The sequence below is a fragment of the Marmota flaviventris genome, chromosome 6 (assembly GCF_047511675.1).
Source record: "Marmota flaviventris isolate mMarFla1 chromosome 6, mMarFla1.hap1, whole genome shotgun sequence".
NCBI lineage: Eukaryota > Metazoa > Chordata > Mammalia > Rodentia > Sciuridae > Marmota > Marmota flaviventris.
Window position 1 is genome coordinate 123,591,798 of NC_092503.1, and position 24,244 is coordinate 123,616,041.

Genomic DNA, 24,244 nt, shown 5'->3' on the forward strand with positions numbered 1-24,244 from the left:
AGGCAGGAGGACTGCAGGTTGGAAGCCAGCCTCAGCAATTTAGCAAGGCCCTAAGCAATGTAGTAAGACCATGTTCCAAATAAAAATATTAAACAAAAAAGCATGGTGGCACACACCTCTAATTGCAGCAGCTCAGGAGACTGGGTCAGGAAGATCATGAGTTCAAAGCCAGCCTCAGCAACAGTGAGGCACTATGCAACTCAGTGAGACCGTGTCTCCAAATAAAATAGAAAATAAGACTGGGGATGTGGCTCAGTGGTTTACTACCCCTTGAGTTCAATCCCAGGTACCTCCCCCCCCCCCAAAAAAAAAAAAAAAACAATTTAAAAAGGACTGGAAATTTGGCTCAGTGGTTAAGCACTTGGGTTCAATCCCCCATAACAACAAAAAGAGAGATAGAAAGTGAGAGAGTGTGTTATGGTGTCTCACCTTATTGTCCAACAAGAGCTTGGGGAGACCCATGCTTTTCTGGGGGCTAAATTCCACTAGGTTCCCAGAGATGTGGCAGTGTTTCTAAGGTTGAGTCATGGCAGTTGCTCAGAATCTGACCCTACAGCATTCACCTAGCTGCCCTTATCTATCTTACCTGGGGAATCCTAAATCAGAGGCCCTTTTCTGGAGGTTAAGGCAAGTGTGACATAGTGGATATTTCCCCATGTCTTTGGAGTAGTTTAACCTTCATCCTGTGCTTGAAGGGAAGTTCTCCTTTAAGCGTAGCTCCTCCCTCTAGTTCAGCCTTCATCCTGAAGGGAAGTTCCCCTTTAAGCATAGCTCCTCCCTCTCTGCTCCTGATTGGTCTTGTCAGGCATCAATCCTTGTAGCATGAGTGTTTATTGAGACACCTGCCCTGTGCATGCCACCAGTGTGGCTCCCTTCCAGGCAACTGTCAGGCAGCCTCTCTCTGCTGATCACCTAGGAGAATGGCAGACCCTATGAGACTGGGCGCTCTGCTGCTCCTGGTCGGCACTGCTCTTTGTGCACCTCTGGGTTCCGCCGTTGGTGAGTGGGTTCATGGTGGTTCTTCAAAGCGGGAGATGCCATGCGAATCCAAGGAGCCTCTACCCAGCTTGGCGGGCTCTGGAATTGCGGGGAGAAGTGCGGGCCCAGACGCAGCAAATCTGCCACAAATCTCAACTCCTCTTTTCAGGGCATACCCCACCACCTCCTCCCGCATCTGCATCCGTGATGCACCTTGCTCCCCTCCCTCCCCTCACAGCCTTGCTCTTCCTTTCCAACAGCCTGGTTCTTCTGACGCCCCTGAGTCCTAGCTCTGTCTCCTGCTTTCATCTTTGAGAGAGATTCAACTCCCTTAGAGGTCTGCCTTTCATGGGACCACTTTATCAAAATTGATAGATTTTGAGACAGTTTCCAGCCCCCCACCCCCAAGCCCTGTCCTCTTCCTGGAGTCAGCAGCGTGCTCCCACGGAGCGCTCAGTATCTGGAGTTAGGGGTCTTCCTCTCTCCTTTCTGTTGCTATGGGCACTGTGGTTTCTCTAGTCAGACTGAGGGAGGTTAGAAGCTGAGGATTTCTGGGCCAAGAGATTCTTCCTGTGACTTCTCTCATCTCCACCCTCAAGGTCCCCTGCTTTCCTGCACCCTGCTTTACCCTAATAGGAACTCCATTGTTCCCACCACATCTCTCCTTGCCTCCTCAGCTGCCTGTCTCACACCCCTCACCCAGTCCGGTTGCCCTCCTCCTCCCTGCTCTCCCTTCCGGTCAGTAGTTCTCTGATTCATTTTCTAAGATGTATCTGAGCATGACTTCTCTCCCTCACCAGGCAGGCCCTTCCTCCTTCCCTGTGAGTCATTCATTGTCCACAAGGAGCAATGCTGTTGTAAAAACCTGTCCCCCTCCTAGGCAGACCCAACCTTTGCTTTTTAAAACAAGCAAAAAAGTTTTTAGTTAGACTGTTTTTCTCAAGTTTCCTCCTCCTCCTCCTCCTCCTCCTCCTCTTGTTGAACAACTTATTTTAATGAATTTGTCTTTTAATACAAGTGTAAAAAAAGATCCCTACCATTTTAACTACAGTTAAATCTAAATTTTAAAACTAACCAATAGTTAATAACAAGTTAATTTTTAAGTTTTTAACTATAAGGATATCAAATATAATACAGAATTCAATTCAATGCTATTACAATATTAAAATAAACTTCTTATCATTCCAAGAGTATCAAATTGCTCCTTCTATACACAGACAAAAAAATCATTTCTCTTAAGCAAGTATAGTACCTGCTGGTGTTTACAGTTGTTAAAAGTTAAAAGCAGAGAACTTTCAACTTGAATATGATTTGAGTACTTAAGCCATCTAAAAGTTGTACTTGATACAGGGAGTAGGCTCATAGTCTTGGCATCTGAAATCATGTCACAGAGTTTGAATGTTAGACGTGTACTTTTGAACCACAAGATAAAGAAACTCCAGCATCATTTAGTACCTTTTCTGGTTTGTTTTTTATTTGCCAATAAGAAATTAGATTTAATGTTATCATTCTTCAATCAAATAAGATGACCATGAGATTTCTGTTAATCTGTTTCTTAGCTGATTACTATCAGTTGTACACAGATAGTTCTCATCAGAGCTGAGCATTTTCACATGAAGCTAATCAGTTTTTGCTTAAAATAAAATTAATAATACATATACATGTAGATTAAAACTAAACATAACCATTTGTAATCTAACATGGGACATTTGAACAACAACAACAACAAAAAAAAAAAACTGAGAAAGCCACTAGAAAGGAGACATGGAAGAAAAAAAAAAATAAATGGAAATTGTCAGATCAGGCAAGGCAAGTAGCAACCAAAGGAGGCAGATTTAAAAAGGGGTGCCAAACGAGGCTTTATTGAGATGTCACTCCCTGGCGGAACTTGATCAGACCCACAGAGTGGACAGGAGAAGGGTCTGAGGAAAAAACCACATGGGAGCTCCACAGGACTGGACTTTTATGGGGCTCAGCAGGAAGGGAAGGGCTTGGGACAGAAAAAGGTGTTTTTAGGGTCCCTTGTCCGGTTGGTCAGAGGAGTTGGCTGAACTCCAGGATTGGCCAGGGGGTCCTGCTGATTGACAGGTGTAAGTCAGGAGATCTCGCTGATTGACAGGCATTTCCACTGGCACCTGATTGATGTTCCTTTCCCGCGTGGGCTGCTTTGTTCTAAGTCGCCACCAAGTGGCCACCACAGACCTAACAGAAATAATACATTTTTTAAAAAAAAAATCACTAAGACAACTGCTACCAATGTATTCAGAACAACTAAGGTCAGAAAGAACATGTGAAATGTGAAAATTTTCTCTACAGCTGAAATAAATGTGTTTTAAGGAGAGAGAAGGGGTTAGAGAACACGCAAATTGTAATTCTGGAAAACTACAAACTTTTGAAAAGTACTAAACATGGAATTAGTAATTTATCAAAAATTGCACCCACCCCTGATTTTCTTTTGAGGGAAAAATAAAAACAATTTTTGAAGGGAATGAAAAAGATTTCAAACTGAAACTCATTCTAACAATATTGTGTTTTTACTGAAAAATACTATTAGAGATAAAATTAAGTTAAATTTCAGATACTTTCCATTTATTTATTTATTTAGCTTTAGGCAGAAACAATATCTTTATTTTATTTTTTATGTGGTGCTGAGGATCAAACCCAGTGCCTCACGCATGCCAGATGAGTGCGCTACCACTTGAGCCATATCCCCAGCCAAGGTACTTTCCATTTAATGTGGGCAAAATTACAATGTTTATATAGCAAATATAAACTAGCAGTTTATATTCATCTATAATATAACTTTTTAGGAAATGTTTACTGTCCTCAGTGCTCAAAAATAAATAGAAATTTCAATTTTTTAACTAGCTAATTTTCAATATCTAGGAATTATTATGGTAATGTAAAATAAAAGTTTAATTCTGCTGAACTAAATCTCAAATAGATTCAGATTTTTTAGGCATATGAAAATACCCAATTTTTAAAAGTTTTAAATTTTTATAATTTTTATCAATGTAAAACCAGTCAAATAATCACAAGAGATACTTTGTATCAGAAAAAATTCCCATGATGCACAAATGATACTCAAAAATTATGATCAAGAAAGCAATAATTATACTAAAACAGAAAGAATTTCTTTTGTTACCTCCATTCCTTATATATAGTTTTATTGCAAGTCATCTACATAGAAATATTTATCACAATCTGATAGGTAGAAAAGGTTTTTTATTTTTTGCCTTCTAGAGCCCAAGCAAATTTACTCAGTGTTCTTAGTATGTTTCCTTTTAACATTATCTGAACCATTGGTCATAGGTTTGGGGACTGATGAACCAGTACCATTGGAAGATGATTTTGCTCCACATTTCTTACCCTACAATGAAAACTGTTGCTGCCAGCCAAAGAGCAGCTGACTCAATATATGCTCAAAAGGAGCAAGAGTCACAGAAGTCTCTGTAACCATCATGGTTATCTTTGTGGCCACAAGAAAGATGGTATAAAGGAACATAAAATTATGCTTTGATATGGTCAGATACATGGTGTACTGAAATGTGAAGAAGATAAGGGACCCCAGAAGGGTTACCTTGGAAAGATAAGACAACTTTCTTCAGCCATTCCTCATCTCCGGTTTCCAATCTCCCTTTACCAACTGTTCGAAATTTGTGAAAAGGATACCACCTGTACCTTGGGCCCATCCAATAGCTATCATGACTGGCCAGCCATTTTTTTTAATAACTATTAGCATGTGTGACTACACCTACTATATTCCACGTTCTGGTCACTCCTTCATCCCCACAGCCAGAAGTTGAGCAGGTTAATAATGAATAGCCCTAGGAAATTAGGTCCCATGGGCAAAAAATTATAATATACCAGTAAAATATTAGTGTGGTTTGCAATAAGTGGAAGCTCTGTAAACAGTACACATGATAAAAATCCTCCACCAAAGCAGTGGAGCATAGCAGTAAACCAGCTTGAAACAGGATTCTTCCATGTCCCTTCCACTCCTAGCAGCTGATGCTTCAGTGCCATCACAGACAGCAGATAGTGGGTGATGTCAAAAAGGGGAGCATGGTGATGTGGGAAAAGGCCAGCGTCAGCTCCTCCCAGGGAGAGTCCAAGTTACAGCCTACCAAAGCTGCCTAAGCAGCCTCTGCTAGGGGTTCCCCTCTGTCAAAGTGGGAGTGCAGGAGGGGACAACTACATGAGCTCAAGTTTTATTTTCTTTTTGTTAACACATAGTGAAATAAATTTAAATTATGCAGTACAGTGTTTTCATACATGTATACATTTTATAATGATCAAATGAGTAATTAGCACAAACCTCATACCTCACCTCAAATATTTTCCATTTACTTGTGATCAGATCATTTAAAATCCAGTGTTAGCTATTTTGCAACATACACTATATTAATATTTACTGTGGTCATCTTGATGTGCTATAGTATGGCACAGAGATTATTCCTCCTATCTAATTGAAACTTTGTGTGCTTTGATCAGTGTCTCCCCTCTTCTATCTACTCTATACCTGTGCTAACCAGCACCCCTCCTGCCTGCCCCAATCTCCACTTATAAGTGGGATCATTTGTGTGTCTGTTTTATTCTCTCATTGTCTCCTCTAGGTTTATCCATATGACCACAAATGACACAATTACCTGGTTTGAGGGTATCTTTTTTTTTTATAATAAAAATACTGGGGATTAATTTAAGGATCTTATGTCTAGTAGGCATTTCCTCTACACAAGAGCTCCATCCTCAGCTCTAATGACCATTTTGTTGTTGGTGGTGGTGTTAAAACTGATTAGTATTCTTCCTGTGTGTTTGCCACAGTGTATTGTTCTTTTATTTTGTTTGATTTTTGGAGGTGGGTCTGCTATGTTGACCAGGTTGGCCTTAAACTCCTTATCTCAAGGAATGCTCCTGCCTCAGCCTCCCAAGTAGCAGGCATGCACCACAGTGCCTGGCTCTTTGTCCACTTTTTGTTTTCTATATTTTCTTATTGTGCATGATAGTTGTACATAATGGTGGAATTTGTTGTTACATACTCGTACATGTACACAATATAACAATGTCATTGTCTAATGTCATTCCCCAGTATTTCTCCCTTTCCATCTCCTCTTCCCTCCCCTGGTTCCTTTCCTCTACTCTACTGATCTTTCTTCAATTTTCATGAGACCCTCCCCACCTTTCTTTGGTTTTCCTCTCTTGCTTCCACATAAAAGAGAAAACATGTTACCCTTCACTTTCTGAGTCTGGTTTATTTCGCTTCACATAATGTTGTCAAGTTCCATCCATTTTCCTGAAAATGGGAAAATTCCTGCTTCCCTATGGGTAAGTCAAATTCCATTGTTTATGTATACCATAATTTCTTTTTCCATTCATCTATTGATGGAAAACTAAGCTGGTACCCTACTGTGTCTATTGTGAATTGTGCTGCTATAAACATGAGTATGTATGTATCACTATAGTATGATGAGTTTAATTCTGTAGAATAAATACTGAGGAGTGGTACAACTGGGTAGTGACTTCATTCCTAGTCTACTGAGGAACCTCCATATTGATTTCCACAGTGGTTGTACTATTTACAATCCCACCAGTAGTATAAAAGTGTTGTTCTTTCTCCACATTCTGTCCAGCATTTAGTACTCATGATGGCTGTCAGTCAAATTATAGTGGGACAAAAATCTTAGTGTAGTTTTGATTTGCATTTCCATAATTTCTAATAATGATTTCATGTATTTGTTGGCCATTTGTATTTTTTGAGAAGTTTAGTTCATTTGCCCATTTAATAATTGGATTATTATTTTATGATATTAAGTTTTTTGAATTCTTTATATATTCTGGATATTAATCCTCTGACAGAGGAGTAGCTATCCATGATTTTCTTTTATTCCGTAAATTCTCTCTTCACATTCTGAACTATTTTGTTGGTATAGAAGAAGCTTTTTCATCTGATGCCATCCCATTTATTAACTCTTGGCATCATTTTGTGAGCTTTAAGGGTCCTCTTGAGAAAGTCATCACTTATACCTATATGTTAGGGTGTTGAACCTCCTTTCTTTTCTAGGAGTTGCATAATTTCTGGCCTAATTCCTAGGACTTTAATCCATTTTGAGTTGACTTGTACAGGGTGAGAAATAAAAATTATGCCTCATTGGGGCTGGGGATGTGGCTCAAGCGGTAGCGCGCTCGCCTGGCATGCGTGCGGCCTGGGTTCGATCCTCAGCACCACATACAAAGATGTTATGTCCGCCAATAACTAAAAAATAAATATTAAAAAAAAATTCTCTCTCTCCTCTCTCTTTAAAAAAAAAATTATGCCTCATTTTTTCACATAGGGACAGCCTGTTTTGCAGCACCATTTGTTTAAATGGCTGTTTTTCTCCAATGTGTGTTTTAGCAATTTTATAAAGGATCAGATTACTATAATCTGTGTGAGTTTGTCTCTGTGTCATTATGTGTCATTTTATATATATATATTCATATATATATGTTCGCTTTATATATATACATATATGTCTCTATATATGATTGTATATGTATATATCAAGAGCATATATATATATATGATTTATGGCAAGTACCATGCACTTTTTGTTACTATTGCTCTGTAGTATAGTTTGAAGTCAGGTCTTGTGATCCTTCCAACATTGATTTTTAGGGTTGGAATTGCTTTGGGTATTCTGGGTCTTTCATTCTTCCAAAGGCACTTTAGAAATATTTTATGTAGTTCTGTGAAAAAAATCTCATTGGGGTATTTTGATGGGGATTACATTGAATCTGTGTATTACTTTTGGTTTTATGTTCACTTTAGCAATATTCATTCTGCTTATCTCTGAACATGGGAGTTCTCTCCATCTTCTTGTGTCTTCTTCAGTTTCTTTCTTCAATGTTCTATGATTTACATTGTAGAGATCTTTTAACGCCTTGGTTAATACTCCAAGGTATTTTCTTTTTCAAGGTTATCAGGAATGGTGTTGGTTTTCTGATTTCTTTCTCAGGTGATTCATTATTGGGGTATTGGATCTTCTAAGTATAGAATTGTTAAATTTGCAATCATTGATGATTCGACTTCTTCTTTTTCTATTTTTATCCCATTGATTTCCTTCTCTTGCCTATTTACTCTGCCTAGAATTTCTAGTAGTATATTGAATAGGAGGGATGAGTGTAGACATCCTTTTCTTGTTCTAAATTTTCATGGAAATGCTTTCAGTTTTTTCCCATTCACTATGATGTTGGCTTTGGCTTTGTTGAATATAGACTTTATTTTTTTTTTATTTTTTTTTTTTTTTGAGTTTGCCATGGGGATTTTATTTTATTTTCTTTTTTTTTTTCTTTTTTTTTTTTTATTGTTGGCTGTTCAAAACATTACATAGTTCTTGATATATCATATTTCACAATTTGATTCAAGTGGGTTATGAGCTCCCATTTTTACCCCATATACAGATTGCAGAATCACATCAGTTACACATCCATTGATTTACATATTGCCATACTAGTGTCTGTTGTATTCTGCTGTCTTTCCTATCCTCTACTATCCCCCCTCCCCTCCCCTCCCCTCCCCTCCCCTCTTCTCTCTCTGCCCCCTTTACTGACATTCGTTTGTCCCCCTTGTATTATTTTTCCCCTTCCCCTCACTTCCTCTTGTATGTACTTTTGTATACCTCTGAGGGTCTCCTTCCATTTCCATGCATTTTCCCTTCTCTCTCCCTTTCCCTCCCACCTCTCATCCCTGTTTAATGTTAATCTTCTTCTCATGCTCTTCAACCCTACTCTGTTCTTAGCTACTCTCCTTATATCAAAGAAGACATTTGACATTTGTTTTTTAGGGATTGGCTAGCTTCACTTAGCATAATCTGCTCTAATGCCATCCATTTCCCTGTAAATTCTATGATTTTGTCATTTTTTAATGCAGAGTAATACTCCATTGTGTATAAATGCCACATTTTTTTTATCCATTCATCCATTGAAGGGCATCTAGGTTGGTTCCACAGTCTAGCTATTGTGAATTGTGCTGCTATGAACATCGATGTAGCAGTGTCCCTGTAGCATGCTCTTTTTAGGTCTTTAGGGAATAGACCGAGAAGGGGAATAGCTGGGTCAAATGGTGGCTCCATTCCCAGCTTTCCAAGAAATCTCCATACTGCTTTCCAAATTGGCTGCACCAATTTGCAGTCCCACCAGCAATGTACAAGTGTACCCTTTTCCCCACATCCTCGCCAGCACTTGTTGTTGTTTGACTTCATAATGGCTGCCAATCTAACTGGAGTGAGATGGTATCTTAGGGTGGTTTTGATTTGCATTTCTCTGACTGCTAGAGATGGTGAGCATTTTTTCATGTACTTGTTGATTGACTGTATGTCCTCCTCTGAGAAGTGTCTGTTCAGGTCCTTGGCCCATTTGTTGATTGGGTTGTTTGTTCTCTTATTGTCTAATTTTTTGAGCTCTTTGTATACTCTGGATATTAGGGCTCTATCTGAAGTGTGAGGAGTAAAGATTTGTTCCCAGGTTGTAGGCTCTCTATTTACCTCTCTTATTGTATCTTTTGCTGAGAAAAAACTTTTTAGTTTGAGTAAGTCCCATTTGTTGATTCTAGTTATTAACTTTTGTGCTATGGGTGTCCTATTGAGGAATTTGGAGCCCGACCCCACCGACTGTAGATCGTAGCCAACATTTTCTTCTATCAGACGGCGCGTCTCTGATTTGATATCAAGCTCCTTGATCCATTTTGAATTAACTTTTGTGCATGGCGAGAGAAAGGGATTCAGTTTCATTTTGTTGCATATGGATTTCCAGTTTTCCCAGCACCATTTGTTGAAGATGCTATCCTTCCTCCATTGCATGCTTTTAGACCCTTTATCAAATATAAGATAGTTGTAGTTTTGTGGATTGGTTTCTGTGTCCTCTATTCTGTACCATTGGTCCACCCGCCTGTTTTGGTACCAGTACCATGCTGTTTTTGTTACTATTGCTCTGTAATATAGTTTGAAGTCTGGTATCGCTATACCGCCTGATTCACACTTCCTGCTTAGCATTGTTTTTGCTATTCTGGGTCTTTTATTTTTCCATATGAATTTCATGATTGCTTTCTCTATTTCTACAAGAAATGCCGTTGGGATTTTGATTGGCATTGCATTAAACCTATAGAGAACTTTTGGTAATATCGCCATTTTGATGATGTTAGTTCTGCCTATCCATGAACAGGGTATATTTTTCCATCTTCTAAGATCTTCTTCTATTTCTCTCTTTAGGGTTCTGTAGTTTTCATTGTATAAGTCTTTCACCTCTTTTGTTAGGTTGATTCCTAAGTATTTTATTTTTTTTGAAGATATTGTGAATGGAGTGGTTGTCCTCATTTCCATTTCAGAGGATTTGTCGCTGATATACAGGAATGCCTTTGATTTATGCGTGTTGATTTTATATCCTGCCACTTTGCTGAATTCATTTATTAGCTCTAATAGTTTCTTTGTAGACCCTTTTGGGTCTGCTAGGTATAGAATCATGTCATCTGCAAATAGTGATAATTTAAGTTCTTCTTTTCCTATTTTGATGCCTTTAATTTCTTTCGTCTGTCTAATTGCTCTGGCCAGTGTTTCGAGAACTATGTTGAACAGAAGTGGTGAGAGAGGGCATCCCTGTCTTGTTCCAGATTTTAGAGGGAAGGCCTTCAATTTTTCTCCATTCAGAATGATGCTAGCCTGAGGCTTAGCATAGATTGCTTTTACAATATTGAGGTATGTTCCTGTTATCCCTAGTTTTTCTAGAGTTTTGAACATAAAGGGATGCTGTACTTTGTCGAATGCTTTTTCCGCATCTATCGAGATGATCATATGGTTCTTATTTTTAAGTCTATTGATGTGGTGAATAACATTTATTGATTTCCTTATATTGAACCAGCCTTGCATCCCAGGGATGAATCCTACTTGATCATGGTGCACAATTTTTTTGATGTGCCTTTGTATCCGAGTGGCCAGAATTTTATTGAGGATTTTTGCATCTAGGTTCATTAGAGATATTGGTCTGTAGTTTTCTTTCTTTGAAGTGTCTTTGTCTGGTTTAGGTATCAGGGTGATGTTGGCCTCGTAGAATGAATTTGGAAGTTCTCCCTCTTTTTCTATTTCCCGAAGTAGCTTGAAAAGTATTGGTATTAGTTCCTCTTTAAAGGTTTTGTAAAACTCTGCTGTATACCCATCCGGTCCTGGGCTTTTCTTAGTTGGTAGTCTTTTGATGGTTTCTTCTATTTCCTCAATTGATATTGGTCTGTTTAGGTTGTCTATATCCTCCTGACTCAATCTGGGCAGATCATATGACTTAAGAAATTTATCTATGCCTTCACTATCTTCTAATTTATTGGAGTATAAGGATTCAAAATAATTTTTGATTATCTTCTGTATTTCTGAAGTGTCTGTTGTGATATTGCCTCTTTCATCCCGTATGTTAGTGATTTGAGTTCTCTCTCTTCTTCTCTTCGCTAGCATGGCTAAGGGTCTGTCGATTTTGTTTATTTTTTCAAAGAACCAACTTTTAGTTTTGTCAATTTTTTCAATTGTTTCTTTTGTTTCGATTTCATTGATTTCAGCTCTGATTTTAATTATTTCTTGCCTTCTACTTCTTTTGCTGTTGTTTTGCTCTTCTTTTTCTAGGATTTTGAGATGAAGTATGAGATCATTTATTTGTTGGTTTTTTCTTTTTTTAAGGAATGAACTCCAAGCAATGAATTTTCCTCTTAGAACTGCTTTCAATGTGTCCCATAGATTCCGATATGTTGTGTCTGTGTTTTCATTAATCTCTAAGAATTTTTTAATTTCCTCCTTGATGTCTTCTATAACCCATTGATCATTCAGTAACCTATTGTTCATTCTCCAAGTGATATATTCTTTTTCCTTCCTTCTTTTATCGTTGATTTTCAGTTCCATTCCATTATGATCAGATAGGATGCATGGTATTATCTCTACTCCTTTGTATTGTCTAAGAGTTTCCCTATGACATAATATATGATCTATTTTTGAGAAGGATCCATGTGCTGCTGAGAAAAAAGTGTAACTGTTTGATGTTGGGTGGTATATTCTATATATGTCAATTAAGTCTAGGTTATTAATTGTGTTATTGAGTTCTATAGTTTCCTTATTCAACTTTTGTTTGGAAGATCTGTCCAGTGGTGAGAGAGGTGTGTTGAAGTCTCCCATGATTATTGTATGGTGGTCTATTAGACTCTTGAACTTGAGAAGAGTTTGTTTGATGAACATAGCTGCACCATTGTTTGGGGCATATATATTTATGATTGTTATGTCTTGTTGGTGTATGGTTCCCTTGAGCAGTATGTAGTGTCCCTCTTTATCCCTTTTGATTAACTTTGGCTTAAAATCTATTTTATTTGATATGAGTATGGATACTCCTGCTTGTTTCCGAAGTCCATATGAGTGATATGATTTTTCCCAACCTTTCACCTTCAACCTATGTATGTCTTTTCCTATCAAATGCGTCTCCTGTAGGCAGCATATTGTTGGGTCTTGTTTTGTGATCCATTCTACTAGCCTGTGTCTCTTGATTGGTGAGTTTAAGCCATTAACATTTAGGGTTATTATTGAGATATGGGTTGTTCTTCCAGCCATATTTGTTTATTTATGTTACTAAACATGGTTTGTTTTCCACTTTGATTATTTTCCCCCCTTTAGTGTCCTACCTCCCACTGTTGGTTTTCATTGTTATTTTCCATTTCCTCTTCCTGTAATGTTTTGCCAAGGATGTTTTGAAGAGATGGTTTTCTAGCTGCAAATTCTTTTAACTTTTGTTTATCGTGGAAGGTTTTAATTTCATCTTCCATCCTGAAGCTTAATTTCGCTGGAAACACAATTCTTGGTTGGAACCCATTTTCTTTCAGTGTTTGAAATATATTATTCCAGGATCTTCTAGCTTTCAGAGTCTGTGTTGAAAGATCAGCTGTTATCCTGATTGGCTTACCCCTAAATGTGATCTGCTTCCTTTCTCTTGTAGCTTTTAAAATTCTCTCCTTGTTCTGTATGTTGGGCATCTTCATTATAATGTGTCTAGGTGTGGGTCTCTTATGATTTTGCACATTCGGCGTCCTGTAGGCTTCTAGGATTTGGGGTTCTGTCTCATTCTTCAAGTCTGGGAAGTTTTCTCGAATTATTTCATTGAATAGATTGCTCATTCCTTTGGTTTGAAACTCTGTTCCTTCCTGTATCCCAATGACTCTTAAATTTGGTCTCTTGATGTTATCCCATATTTCTTGGATGTTCTGCTCATGGTTTCTTAACAGTCTTGCTGAGCTGTCTATGTTCTTTTCAAGTTGAAATACTTTATCTTCATTGTCTGATGTTCTGTCTTCTAAGTGTTCTACTCTGCTGGTAGTATTCTCAATTGAGTTTTTAAGTTGGCTTATTGCTTCCTGCATTTCTAGGATGTCTGTTTGTTTGTTTTTTATAACCTCTATTTCCCTGTATAGTTGATCTTTTGCTTCTTGGATTTGTTTATGTAATTCATTGTTGAAGTGATCTTTCATTGTCTGATTTTGCTGTCTGATGTCTTCCTTGAGACTCCAGATCATCTGAAGCATGTATATCCTGAATTCTTTATCTGACATTCCATCAGCTGCAGCTATTACCTCTTCTAAAGTTGAGTTGACCTGCAATGCTTGTGGTCCTTTCTTTCCTTGTCTCTTCATACTGTTCGCGTTCCTTTCTTCTTGGTGAAACTGTTGTGCTATTGAATTTTCCCCCTATATATTTATATTGGTCTTGTATAGTTGCAAAGTCTCCCTCGCAGGCACGGGCGGCGGCTCTGCCCCTCCGCCAATTGGGGCAATGTGCCTACCACGCCGGCAGGCCGCTGGGCCTGCTCTGCCAGTCGGTAGCAGGTCCGCCGTCCTTGCAGGCGCGGGCGGCGGTTCTGTCCCTCTGCGGGCCGCTAGGCTTGTTCTGTCGGTGGTCGCCGTTCTGCCTACTTTGCAGGCTCAGGCAGCGGCACTGCCCCTCTGCAGGCCTCTGGGGCTGTACTGCCAGTGGGTCGCAGGTCCGCCTACTTTGCAGGCGTGGGGGGGGGGCGGCTCTACCCTTCCTCAGGCCACTGGGCCTGTTCTGTCTCTCGGTTGCAGGTCTGACCTGTTCTGATGGTGGTCTCAGTTCCGATTACCTTGCAGGCGCGGGGGGGAGGGGGCGGCTCTGCCTCTCAGCAGGCCGCTGCTCCTCTTCTGCCGGTGGGTCGCAGGCCCGCCTACCTTGCAGGAGTGATTGGAAGCTCTGTCCCGCCGCGGGCCACTGGGCCTTTTCTGTCGGTGGTCACCCTTCCCCTACCTGGCAGGCGAGGGGGGTGGGGGGCGGCTCTGCCCCTCAGCAGGCCGCTGGGCCTGCTCTGTGTTTGGTCCCAGTTCCCTCTACTATGCCGGCGCAGGGGGAGGGGGCGGCTCAGCCTCTCAGCAGGCGGCTGCTCCTCTTCTGCCAGTGGGTCGCAGGCCCGCCTACCTTGCAGGAGTGATTGGAAGCTCTGTCCCGCCCTGGGCCACTGGGCCTTTTCTGTCGGTGGTCACCCTTCCCCTACCTGGCAGGCGAGGGGGGTGGGGGGCGGCTCTGCCCCTCAGCAGGCCGCTGGGCCTGCTCTGTCTTTGGTCCCAGTTCCCTCTACTATGCTGGCGCAGGGGGAGGGGGCGGCTCAGCCTCTCAGCAGGCGGCTGCTCCTCTTCTGCCGGTGGGTCGCAGGCCCGCCTACCTTGCAGGAGTGATTGGAAGCTCTGTCCCGCCCTGGGCCACTGGGCCTTTTCTGTCGGTGGTCACCCTTCCCCTACCTGGCAGGCGAGGGGGGTGGGGGGCGGCTCTGCCCCTCAGCAGGCTGCTGGGCCTGCTCTGTGTTTGGTCCCAGTTCTCTCTCTGAATATAGACTTTATGATGAGGTAAGTTTCTTCTATACCTAGTTTCCTTGGTGTCTTTATCATGAATGAATGCCGAATTTTGTTGAAGGCTTTCTCTGCATCTATTATGATGAGTATGATTTTTCTCCTTAATTCAATTCATGTGGTATATTGCATGTATTGATTTGAGAACATTGAACCATCACTGCATCACTGGGATAAATTCTTCTTAGTCATGATGTATAATCATCTTAATATGTTGTTGAATAGAGTTTGCTATTATTTTATTAAGAATTTTTTCATCTAAGTTCATCAGAGATATTGATCTGTTGTGATACTGGCTTTGGTCTGATGGTGATACTGTCTTCATAGAATGAATTTGAAGTGTTTTTTTTCCGCATACTATTTTTTAAGTAATTTGAGGGGCATGGACATGAGTTCTGCTTTGAAGTTCTGGGGAATTCAGCTGAGAATCATTGTGTTCCTGGGGTTTCCTCTGTTGAATGGTCTTTTAGTCAGCCTTTTTGTTACTGTGACCAAAAGTTCTGACAAGAACAGTTTTAGAGGAGGAAAAGTTTATTTGGCACTCATGATTTTAGAGATTTCAATCCATATATGACTAAATATGTTGGGCCCTAAGTGAGGCAGAATATCATGATGGAATCGCATGGAGTAGAATAGCAGCTCAGGACATAGCGATCAAGAAGCAGAGAGAGCTTCATTTATACAATATAAGCCCCTAAGGCACATCTGCAGTGACTTAAACCAGGTAGCCAACCCTACCCACCTAAAGTTACCTCTAAATTAATCCACTGCTTAGGTCACTGCCTCTCTAATCACTTCACCTCTAGAAATCCTTGCATTGTCTCACACATGAGCTTCTGGGAATTCTTTGTATTTAAAGCATAACAGATGGCTTTTACTTCCGCTTCTATATTATTGATTTGATTTTGGCAGGTCATGTGGGTCTAGAAATATATCCATTTCTTCTAGGTTTTCCAAGTGTTGGAATATAGGTTTTCAAAACTGTCCCTAATAATTCTCTGGATTTCTGGGATATCTGTAGTGATTTCATTTTTTTTATTTCTAATTTTATTAATTTCAGTCTTTTCTCTTTTTCTTTTAATTGTTTGGCTCTTTTATCTTCACATCAACTCTTCCTATCACACCCCCTCCCACTCTGAATGGCCTCCCCCAGGTTGTGCAACTTGTCCACCTGCCTTGATCCTCTCTTCCCAGGCCTCTACTTCCGTCTTCTCTCTGATTCTGCATTAATCTGTAGTACACTGCCCTGATTTCTATTTGGTGTTTAATTGTAAAATAGACATAATATACAGCTTCATATTTTAACCATTTTAAGTGTACAATTCAGTGCCATTCAGTGTGTTCACATTTTTGTGGAAACTGAAACTCTGTACCCATTAAACAGTAAGCATCCATCCCCACAACCCAGTCCCTGTCGTCTCTCTGCCAGCATTCTACCTTCTGTCTCTATGAATTTAACTCCCTAGATCCCATACAAGTGCAATCATACAGAATTTGCCATTTCATGACTGGCTTTTCCACTTAGCTAATGTCCTCAAGATCATCCATGGTGTAGCAATTGTCAGAATGTCCTTCCTTTTCAATGCTAAATAATATTCATTTCACATATAAGACATATTGTGATTAGGTTTTCATCAGTTGATAAATACTGTGGTTACTTGTACCTTTTGGATTTTGGGAACAATGCTGCTATGAATGTGGGTGTACACATACCTCTGGATTTCCCTGTCTTTACAACTTTTGTGTTTATGTCCAGATATACAATTACTGCATTATATAGAAAGTATCTTTTCCATATTTGGAGGAACCACCATACCATTTTCATAGCAGCTGCTCCATTGTATATGTAGGCAAGCAATGCACTGTGCTGCAGTTTTCTCTGTAGTTATGAACTTGTTCATTCTGCATTCTTTTTTCTAAATAGTAGTCATCCTCATGGGTACAAAGTAGAATGTCACTGTGCATTTATTTTCATTTCCCTAATGACTGCTGATGTTGAGTGTCTCTTTATGTGCTTATTGGCTATTTGTATATCTATCAGACAACTGGCTGTAGTGATACTTTGCCCAATTCTGAATAGATTCATCATTTTTCTTATTTTAGAGTTTTTGAGATTCTTTTTTGTTTGCTTGTTTTATGGAGCTGGGATCAATCTTAGGCCCTTGTACATGTTAGGCAGGTGTTCTATAGCTGAGCTAACCCCAACCCAAGATACATTGATATATTTGAATGTTCATCTCTTATTAGATATATGACTTGCAGATATTTTCTCCCATTTCACACGTCACCATTTCTGTGGGTGACCTTTGGTGCATAGATGTTTTTATGTTTTCATTTTGATGAGTCTAATTTATCAATTTTTTCTCTACTGTGTGCTTTTGGCACCATATGGAAAATGTGGTTAAATCCTTTGTTTTGAAGATTATCATATATTATACATAATTTTTATTTGTTTTATTTTTGTACCATGAGGTGAACCCAGGTTCTCTCACATTCTAGTATGTGGTCCCCACTGAGCTACCCTCAGGCCTTTTAAATTTTTATTTTGAGAAAGGCTCTTGCTAAGTTGTCCAGGTTGGCTTTTAACTTCCACTCATCTGCTTAAGTTTCCTGAGTATCTGGGATTACAGGCACATATCACAATATGTACCAGTCAGTGTGTTTTCTTATAAGAATGTTTGGTTTTATAGTCTGCATTTTTTTTCACTTTGAGTTTGTGTGTGTGGTGTGTGTGTATGTGTGTGTGCGCACACACACACGAGGGCACACACTCTGAGTATTGGAATGCAGGCATTTGCAGAAGCTAGGCAAGAACTCTATCATTGCGCTACATCCCCAGACCTGTGTTAATTTCTATACATGAGTAACTAAAGGATCCATCTTCATTGTTTGTGAAAATCCAAATTTTCTAGCACATCTATTGGTGAGATACAATGTGTTTGTGGGGGGCTATGGAAAAATAGAGTTACTTTGGATTAGATAGAGGCAAGTGACATACTCATGATGGCTGTCAGTCAAATTATAGCGGGACAAAAATCTTAGTGTAGTTTTGATTTGCATTTCCATAATTTCTAATAATGCTTTCATGTATTTGTTGGCCATTTGTATTTTTTGATAAGTTTAGTTCATTCGCCCATTTAATAATTGGATTATTATATATATATATATATATATATATATATATATATAGATAGATAGATAGATATAGTATCTTTCTATGTATATATATATTATATATAGAATTATATATAGAAAGTATATTATATTATATATAGAAATTTCTATATTATTTATGGAAAGTATCTTTTCCATATTTGGAGGAACCACCATACCATTTTCATAGCAGCTGCTCCATTGTATATATAGGCAAGAGGGTTTCAACCTCTCCCCTTGAACACCCACCTTTACCCTTGAGGGGAAGGGAGGGGGTATGGAGAAAGAATGATAGTAGAATGAATCGGACATTATTACCCATGTGCATATATGATTACACGACCGGTATAACTCTACATCATATACAACCAAAGCAATGAGAAGCTATATATACTCCATATAGGTATGATGGGTCAAAATACATTCTACTGTCACATATAACTAATTAGAACAAATTAAATAAATAAATAAATAAATAAATAAATAAATACATGAAGAAAAAAGAAAAGCTATATCAGGTCTTTAGAAACACTGCCACCTGCTTTTTCTCACGAGATGCTACTAGGACAATTTAAGTCCCCCACTTGAGGGTTCCAGATGCTTATCCTTTACTTTGGACCAAGCCCACTGCTTCACTTCCCTTTAGGGTACAACCCCACTCAACACTTTGGGGCCACAACCTTCACACTCACTTTGACCCCCTGTCTGCCTCACCTTATCCATGAGAAGTCTGCACATAGACAGCACACACACCCTCTGGAAACCTGCCCTGCCTGGGCTCCACTTCAGTGACCATAGGTCCACCTACCCTCTGCCCTTCCTGTGCCCTCTCTGCCCTCTGACAAGCCCTGCCATGCACCTCTGCCCCTCCCACACCTCCCTTGCCTCTGCAGGCCAACCTCTCCCCTTGAACACCCACCTGTACCCTTAAGAACCCATGCCTATGTCTTGGACCCTGGCCAACTTGCCTGCCCCTCTCCATTTCCCCTTTCTCCGTTCCTCACTTCCCCTCTCCTTCCTCTCTACTTTCCTGTCTTCTTTGTATTGGGAACCTTTCTTCTGTCCCTTTGTCTGTGTACATTTGCTGCCTCCTCAGGTGCTCAGGACAGCACAGCCTTTGTGGTGAGCATTGGTGAGCACTTGTTCACAGGTAGAAGGGTCATCTGTTGCTTCCTCTTCCACAGGGACCCACAGTCTTCACTATAACCTCACAGTGAGGTCCCAAGGTGGATCAGTGCAATCAAGGTCCTGTGCCAAGGGTTATTGGGACCATCAGCTCTTCCTTCATTTTGATAGTGACAAAAAAGAAAGTGTAAAGCCCCAGGGGCCATGGGCAGAAAAACCTTTGGGAACTGAAAATTGGGACACAGAGATCCAAGAGTTGGCAGAGCACCGCAAGAATCTAAAAGCAACCCTGGCAGATATCAATGCCTGGCAAGAGCAGAAAGGAGGTGAGTGTGGGCAGGGGCAAGTGTGATGTGAGGCTTTCTCCAGGACCTGTGTCTTCTCACTGCAATTGACTGGGGAGGGCAAGAAATGGGCTTTATACAGATCAGCACAGTGGACTTGGAGGAGAGCCAGTTTGGGGTGCCCTGTGGGCTAGTATTTTTTACTTGGTGGGCAGGGAGGCAGAGAGCCCAGGGGATGGAGAAGTGACTGGTGGGTGGGGGCAGGGTCTCATTTCCTCCAGGAGACTTGGGGATGCAAGATTCACAAGGACAACCGCACCAGGGCCTTCTGGAATTTCTACTATGATGGGGAGCCCTTCCTCTCCTATCATCCAGAGAGACGCAGCTGGACAGTGGAGCCATCCTCAGCTCAGAACTTGGCTATGGAAGTCAAGAATTCCTGGGATGCAGATGGCATGCAAAGCAAAGATTACTGGGCCCATGAGCAGGGAGAGCTTTGTGGAAGACTCAGGAGATATCTAGTCTTCTGGAAGGGCTCTTCCTACTCCCCTGGAGCCTCTGCCCAGAGGACCTTGTGTGCGTTTATCGTGTTGTGATTTGCCTGTCCTGTCACACCGCTAGATAGAGACAGGAGGGTGTATGTGCCCAGACACTAGTGAGCCCTCACCTCCCTGCCTGCCTGCTATAATAGAGAGCTCCCACCTGGCCCCACAACCCTGGACCCCCCAAAATACCCCTCATCACCTCACAAACCAGAATTCCTATAACACCCCCTATTTAACATAACACGTTAAAGTGAGAATGTGAGGCCACAAGCCCAGTGACCATCCTCCTGCCAGTCAGAGGACTCGGGCTCCAGGTTGAAAACAGACTTGTGGACCTCAGTTCAATGAGGTCTTAGGCCAGAGTCAGAAGCATGGAGAAGGGGAGTGAGGCTTGGTCACATGCCTGAATATTTTTGCCTTTATGTCCCTCCAGTGTCCCCAGTAGTGAATGTGACCTGTGCTGAGGCCCTGGAGGACACCATCAATGTGACATGTTGGGCTTTTGGCTTCTATCCCCAGAATATCTCTGTGACCTGGCTTCAGGATGGGGAACCCCTGAGCCAGGGCACCCAGCAGTCTGGTGGTATCTTTTCCTATGAGAATGGGACCTACCAGACCTGGGTGTCTACCAGGATTCCCCAAGGACAGGAGCAGGGGTTCCGCTGCCATGTGGGACACAGTGGGAACAACAGCACTGGCCTTGTGTCCTGTGGTGAGCCTGGGGGTCCCAGCAGGGTTTCCCAACCAGGTGAGTCAGTGACCAGGGTGGTGAGAGGGGAGAAGCCTTGAGGCTCAGTACCCAGAGTGTAACAATCCTGCTTTCAGGGACTGCACTGCTGCTTCCAAGCCAATGGGCTGCCTTCCTGGGTGTGGCTGCTGCTGTTGGTGTTCTGATTATGATTATTGTTTGTGTCTGCTCCTGCAAGAAAAGGAAGACAAAATCTACTACAGAAGGTTCAGGTGAGAAAAGCGTTCATTGGCTGGGAATTGCAGGGCCTATTTGGAATGTAGGGTCTCTTGTGCCTCCCATTACACAGAGAACAGTGGAGGTGACCAGCTTTCTGGAACAGAGGATGGAGTACTGTCTCCAGCCACACCCCTTAATCTTGCCAAAAGCCAGGACTGACAACATTTCTGAAGGTCCAGATGCAGCCTCTTTGGCTGCAGGGTGAGGAGTGAGCAGCAGTGGGGGCCATGGCTTCTGCTGTCCCCTCTGTCTCTCAGGCTTTCCTGGGTTGACCAGAGGACTGTGTTGGGAATGGAGGGCTGATTGGTGCTGGCTAGATTATCTTGTCCTCAGGGGACATAGAATGAATGAGTTGTAACCTTTGGGTGCTTAGAAACTGGAGAGGAATTTCATGAATGGTGATGCCACTGGTCCCTCCCCTCACTCTCCCCCACTGTCTCTGGCTGTCAGGAGCAAACCAGGAAAAAGATCCATAGGGCCAGAGCCCTGTCAATGCAGCCCCTGGGAGGCCTGTGTAGAGCAGGCCCTCCTAGGAGCTGTCTCCTGAGTGTCTCCTCTGGTCACTTGGGCATGCCAGTCACCATCCTGTCCCCGTTATACAGCTCTTCCTTCTGGAGTGGCCTTGCAGATGACATGGACAGGAGAATGGCTTATGTCCTTGGCCATCGGGGGAGAGAGACCAGCCTATTTAGGGCAGCTGTGGTGACTGTTTTCCTCTTATGTCTGGAATTTTCCAGTGTAGCCCCTAGGGGTGTTGGTCTCCACAGGCTAGGGCACACAGTCCCTTAGCAGGGGCCCATTCTGGTGAGTCTACAAGTAGGGTAGGCAGCTCTGTGGTCTCTGCTCCTCCCATCTATGGCCTTCCAAGAGGGGGAACAAGGGCAATGCTAGTTCTACTTTCTTGTGGTCAGAAATGGTTGCCTGGAATGTCACTAGGGCAGTGCCCAGGGAAAGAGTGGGAAAGGCCTGTTGCTTATTTTTGCACTTTGAATGTTGAATCAGTAAGGATGTTCCCAGTTCCAACTGTATCATGTGAATAAGCAGTTCTCCAGCACTCATATACTAATATGCACTAAATGTCACCCTTCGAGATCCTTCTACAGGAGTGCACCCTGTGAGAGACCTGGATTGTGACCACAATAATGCAAAGGAACAGAAGATGGGCCTACAGTTCACACTGCAGAATCTCAGGAAAACCCTAGTTTTCTTTGGGAAGAAGACCTCTGAGGACTGTGAGGATTGTGGCCTGCAGAAGTCCCTGCTAGGAATGGAGGAAGGGAGTCCAGGGAAGCCTCAGGAAAATGAAACCCTTGGGGAAGAGCTGGATTCCCAGCCGTAGGTAAACCACGCAGGTAGGGGAAGCAAAAGTGCAGATTGAGAGCCTGGGCAGGTGCAGAGGCTCAGTGATTCTGAGTCTCCTCTGCATGGGCTGTTGTAGGTCAGGGTTATAACAGATTGTGTGGCAGGCATGCTTTTCCAGGCTAGGAATGTGAATGGCATGCACAAATCCAGAGCTCTCTTGTGTGGTTTACTTTGTACAGAGAGTTAAACATATGTTTAACATAGACAGTGAAGAGAGCCAGAGTCTGTGGCATTTTTAAAAAATATTTTAATTGATTTTATTTTTTAAATACATGGCAGCGGAATGCATTATAATTCTTATTACACATACAGAGCACAATTTTTCATATCTAGAGTCTGGCATTTTGCAGATGATGTTGAATGAATGTGCTAGCTTCAAATTCTGAGGAATTTGGCAGTGTCTTTATAACAGCTGAGGTGTTGGTGCTAGTCCTTTGCAAGACAGCTGCTCTATAGCCTGCCAGAGATGAGCCATCCAGGAGGATTTCTCATGGGGCACCCTGAACATGCATAACTTCCTTTTCCCAGGGATTGCTTAGCAAGAATTTGAAGATGACAAAGGCACAAAACTTCAACTACAGCCTCCAAGGAAGACCTTTTCCTCTTTTATAGCCTAATGTGAATGGCATGCACAAATCCAGAGCTCTCTTGTGTGGTTTACTTTGTACAGTGAAGGGGCTGGTAAACCCTGCTGTGATCAGATTACTTCCTCCTTTCATTAGCAAGATTGTCATTTGGGTGTTGAAACTTCAATATGCAAGGGCCTCTCCAGAATGTCAGAGAAACCTCTACAGAATGCCCACACAGTCTTCATGCCCTTGTGTAACATAGGCCATTGCTGCTGTCCCTGGACCCTTGGCACATGCTCAACTCACACTGCCACTCACTGTTCCAACTTCCAGATGTTTACTGTGCATGTGTTTTTCAATTTAGTGTTCAAATATGTTTCCTTTACTCCATGCTTGTCAATCAGGATCATAGTCACATGCTAAATTACAATTTTTAAGTCATCATTATTGATATGTATTTTAATTATGGCATATAGAGATGCTATGGAGCATTTTGTTTTCATTACATCCAAGTTACACTTGCTTAAATGGACATTATTGGTGCTTATGGTTTTCTTCCTTGATTTTTGATGCTAACATATAAAATTGTACTCTGTTCATTGGTTTCTCACAATGGCCAATTAATTTGGACCATTCCTCCCATGGAATACAACTGGAAAACTGAGGGGAAAAGCACATACTTAAAAAATATGCTAAAGGGCAGACAGGTGGAAAAAGCATTGAAGGTTTACTAGGCCTGGAACAAGAGGCAGAAATCCAGAATAAGAAGTTAAGTACACTGTGCTTTTGTCCTGGGTGTGTCTCTGGCTGGGACAGTGCCTGGGAGCCTCTCAGGGCTTGAGGGTAAAGCTGCAAAGGGCATATGTGGGACACCAGGGATCCCTTGTGTTGAAATGGGCCCCAAGGGCTGTCCCTTTAGAATCAGTCAGCCAGTTCTCCTGTGGGTTACAGCTCTACTTTAACATACATGATCCGAAAATCTGAATACCAAAATGTGCATTAAGGTGCTATTTTCAGATACTCTTATTAAGCATTATAATTGAAGACCTCGTTAATGTAGACAAAAGAGAAAATAAATAAATTTAGAAGAGTTTGAAGAGAGATACAGAATTCTCATAAATTTCAAATTATAATATGTTGAATTCATAAAGTCCCAAATCATTTCAAATCCTTGGAATTAATAAGTTTCAGACTGGGACTATGGTTTGGAGGTAGCACACCTGCCTGGCATGTGTAAGGCACTGGGTTCGATTCTTAGCACCACATATAAATAAATAAAATAAAGATCCATCAACAACTAATAAAAAAATTTTTAAAAAATAACAGTTTCCTGTGGTTGCTAGATAAATATGTTTATT

General features: G+C 41.4%; 1 protein-coding gene and 1 pseudogene across 4 annotated transcripts; one reads left to right on the plus strand and one right to left on the minus strand.

Annotated features, from left to right (window-relative positions):
• The first annotated feature begins 856 nt into the window (after positions 1 to 856).
• On the plus strand, positions 857 to 24,209 carry LOC139701355 (MHC class I polypeptide-related sequence B-like). Of its 4 annotated transcripts, none has more exons than XM_071613560.1 (7): positions 857 to 999; positions 19,219 to 19,485; positions 19,708 to 20,019; positions 20,422 to 20,736; positions 20,814 to 20,948; positions 22,047 to 22,307; positions 22,846 to 24,209. In XM_071613560.1, the coding sequence occupies exons 1-6, from the start codon at positions 921 to 923 to the stop codon at positions 22,292 to 22,294; spliced, it is 1,356 nt and encodes a 451-aa protein (XP_071469661.1). In that variant the 5' UTR covers positions 857 to 920; the 3' UTR covers positions 22,295 to 22,307; positions 22,846 to 24,209. The 4 variants fall into 4 exon arrangements, with proteins under 4 accessions (XP_071469661.1, XP_071469662.1, XP_071469663.1 ...); XM_071613561.1 differs by having other exon boundaries at positions 22,047 to 22,294; XM_071613562.1 differs by having other exon boundaries at positions 22,059 to 22,307.
• LOC139706070 (trimeric intracellular cation channel type B pseudogene) lies at positions 4,235 to 5,402 on the minus strand (annotated as a pseudogene).
• Positions 24,210 to 24,244: the final 35 nt, after the last annotated feature.